General features: G+C 35.4%; 1 protein-coding gene across 5 annotated transcripts in view; it reads left to right on the forward strand.

The window, feature by feature from the left end:
- Nucleotides 1-3,453, forward strand: part of LOC106868417 (tubulin monoglycylase TTLL3) — a 110,671-nt gene that overhangs the window by 57,875 nt on the left and 49,343 nt on the right. For all 5 annotated transcript variants that reach the window (XM_052966486.1, XM_052966487.1, XM_052966485.1 and 2 more), the window contains exon 6: nucleotides 2,469-2,518. In XM_052966486.1, coding sequence (XP_052822446.1) covers nucleotides 2,469-2,518 — 50 coding nt within the window. The remainder of the gene's footprint in view (nucleotides 1-2,468; nucleotides 2,519-3,453) is intronic.

Consider the following 3,453-nt stretch of genomic DNA (forward strand, 5'->3'; position numbering starts at 1 on the left):
TATATATATATATATATATATGTGCAAACACCCACACCCACACACACACATATTTTTTTTAACAGAGTAAACAACAGGTTGTACGGTGCACTGCATGGATAAATCAGGAATAGGACAGAAAGAACACAACAAGCGGAAATACAACATGCGGAAAAATCAACAGTAACATAACAAACAGTAAACAGAACAAAAACAAGATACACGAATCATTTGCAGCCGATTTCCTCTTCAGTCAGTATCCAGAAAGTCCTTTCAGTTTTGCACTTTTTTATCACTGAGACTGCTTGAATCTGGTAAGTGCCAGAGACTCAAGCTAAAAGCATTAAGCCTCTGGAGAAAGCAAACGAATGTATACAAGAATGGAAACAAGAATGGAAACAAAATCAAGAAAGCTAGAATTATACACATACAGCAGACGAATGCCTCTCAGCTATAAAACAGAAAACATTATGTTCGTCTGATAGTCAAAAGACCCTTTCTGTTATTTATTTGTATTTGTAAATGTACAATTATTTTCCTTCAGTTGTATAGCCAAAAGGTGTTCGTCTGTTGTATGTGTATAATTCTAGCATCCTTGTTTATGTTTCTGCTCTTGTTTTCACTCTTGTATACATTTGTTTGCTTTTCCCAGAGGCTTAATACTTTTAGCTTGATTGAGTCTCTGGCACTTGCTAGAGATTTGAGCAGTCTCAGTGATAAAAAAGTGTGAAACTGCAGGGACTTTCTGGACACTGACTGAAGAGGAAATTGACTGTGAATGATCAATGTATCTTGTTTTTGTCCTGTTTGCCATTTGTTATGTCATCATCTATTTTTCCGCATGTTGTGTTTTGTAGGATTTCTGCTTGTATTTTTGTTTTAGTCCTACCCTTGATTTATATATGTATGTATGTAAACACACCAACATCGGTTGTCAAATGGTGGTGGGGACAAACACAGACACAAAGATACACATGCTTACACACACATACACACACACACACACACATATATATATATGACAGGCTTCTTTCAGTTTCTGTCTACCAAATCCACTCACAAGACTGAAATCATGAAATCATGTATTATGAGAGTCATCATAAGGTATTCACTTTGGCTTTTTGAGATGGAAAAAAACAATGCATGTCTAAAAAAATCAATGTGGATGGAATTTAGTGGACAGGAATGTGCAGAAGGCCATTTTGTGTGTGTGTGTGTGCATGTGTGTGTGTGTGTGTGTGTGTAAATATGTATGTATGCATTTCTGAGTCTGCATCTGTGTTTATGTTTACAGTGTTGTCTTTCCCAAAACTTCACTGTTCAACAAATAGAGATCAATAAAATCAGTATCAGATGGAATACATACTGGGATTGATATGATTAACTAAGCTCTTGAAAGGGGTGCTCCAACATGACCATAGTCCAATAATTGAAACCAGTGAAAGAATATTATAGCATTTTAAGATTTCTATCAGTTTCATCTTAAGTACAGTAGAACATTGGGTTTACGCTTTTAATTCTTTTCTGAAGACTGTTTCATCACCTGAAATGTTCATAAACCAAAGCTTATTTTTCCCATAGGAAATTCTAAAGAAGGCTTGGTGAATTTGAGCAGGGATGTGCTCTGAGTGAAAGCTAGACAGTAACTGAAGCTCTCCTACTGATACTCGCCACTTATTGCTAACTGTTGTTGCTGGCTTGTGTGATTGTTATTCAAGACACAGTTCATCACCTGAAACGCTTTCGTCATCATCATCATCATCATCAGCAGCAGCAGCAGCAGCAGCATCTGTTGTCTATGCTGGCATAAATTGGATGGTTTTACCCGAGCTGGCAAGCTGGGGAGCTGCACCAGACTGCAATCTGCTTTGGCATGGTTTGTATGGTTGGATGCCCTTCTAATGTCAACTACTTTACAGAGTGTGCTGGGTGCTTATGTCATACTGTATGGGTGCTTTTATGTGGCCCCTCATGGGTGCTCTTATGTGGCACTGCATGGGCGCTTTTACATGGCACTGCACAGGTGCTTTTATGTGACGTTGTACAGGCACTTTTATGTAACACCACATGGGCGCTTTTATGGGATACCACCATCAGTGCTTTACACCATGAACAGGATCAATCTTAACACTTCTGCTGCAGGGTATTGGTCTTCTTGAGTATGGCCAGGTGCTAGGTATCTCAGTCCTTTGTCATATTCAAAGAATTGTTCATAAACTAATTTGTTTGTGATGAGGTGTTTGTAAACCAAAATTCCACTAGAGTTGAAATAGAAGAAATATTAAAGGATCTTGCCAGGTTTAACTGTGAAAATACAGTGGAGGATTAAATAATTCTTCTTTTTAAAAGGTTTAATGTAATCAAGATGTTTTCAGTTAGCCAGCTTTTAAAATCCACAGTTACGATGAAAATATTTATTTGTTAAATGTTAATGGAAAAAGCTATTTTGAAATGAATTGATTTTTCCCTGTTTTTTTTTTTCTTTTTAGATATTTCTAATGTAAAGTGGAGGGAAGAAGATAGGCTTTATAATATAATGGTAAAATAAAGAACATTTCTACTGTATCTGAACTAGATTTGAAATATTGTATTTAATGTTACCATGAATACTTGAACGATTCTATTCATTTGTGCAATGTACACTGCAAAGACTTTTACAGATAATATATTCTGCTGTCAATCCTTACAGAATGGATCTGGAGAATCATTAGGACCTCAAACAAAATGTTTTGCAGTACTTAGTTATAGACTCCTTTTATTGGATACATAAAATCATCAATCTTCCTAAGTTTTAAACATAAATTAAAATGAATGATTAATACAACAATCTTAATCATCTTCATAATACTTGGGTAAAACCATTAACTTTTACAAAAGAATTATAAGGCAGCTAATATTAGTTTATCTTTAAATTTTCAAAGCATTAATATTGCAGAAAATAAACAACCAACAAATTAGCCCGATATGGCTGAGTTCAAATTCTGCTGAGGTTGGTTTTGCTTTTCAGCTTTCTTGGGTTCGTAGAGTATATGAGGTGGTATCAAAAAGTTCCCGGACTAGAACTGTAGTGCACCAACAGATCACAGCACACAGTGCCAAGAGACATCACTGTGTTCACTTATTAATAGTAGTATATTAAATTCAAATTATGATGAACGTAAACAAACAAATGAAGTTTGCTTTTAGAAGCGTTGAGATGTCTTAGAAAGTTAAAGAAGTGATTTTAAATTCTCAATCGCAGGATAATGCTAATAATATAGCTTGAACAGGATAAACTACCCCTATTTTGCAGAAAAAAAGTGTAGGTGGCCAGCTATAAGACTTGAACTCATACCTCCGTGATTACGTGTCGCAGTGCTCTTAGACCGATTAAGTTAAACTGCCCCACCACAAGTTTTTCTGCAAATTTACAGTCAAATGATTGAAACAAGTAAAAGAATAAAAGAATAAGTGTATATATATATATATATATAT

This window comes from Octopus bimaculoides, chromosome 3 (genome assembly GCF_001194135.2).
Source record: "Octopus bimaculoides isolate UCB-OBI-ISO-001 chromosome 3, ASM119413v2, whole genome shotgun sequence".
NCBI lineage: Eukaryota > Metazoa > Mollusca > Cephalopoda > Octopoda > Octopodidae > Octopus > Octopus bimaculoides.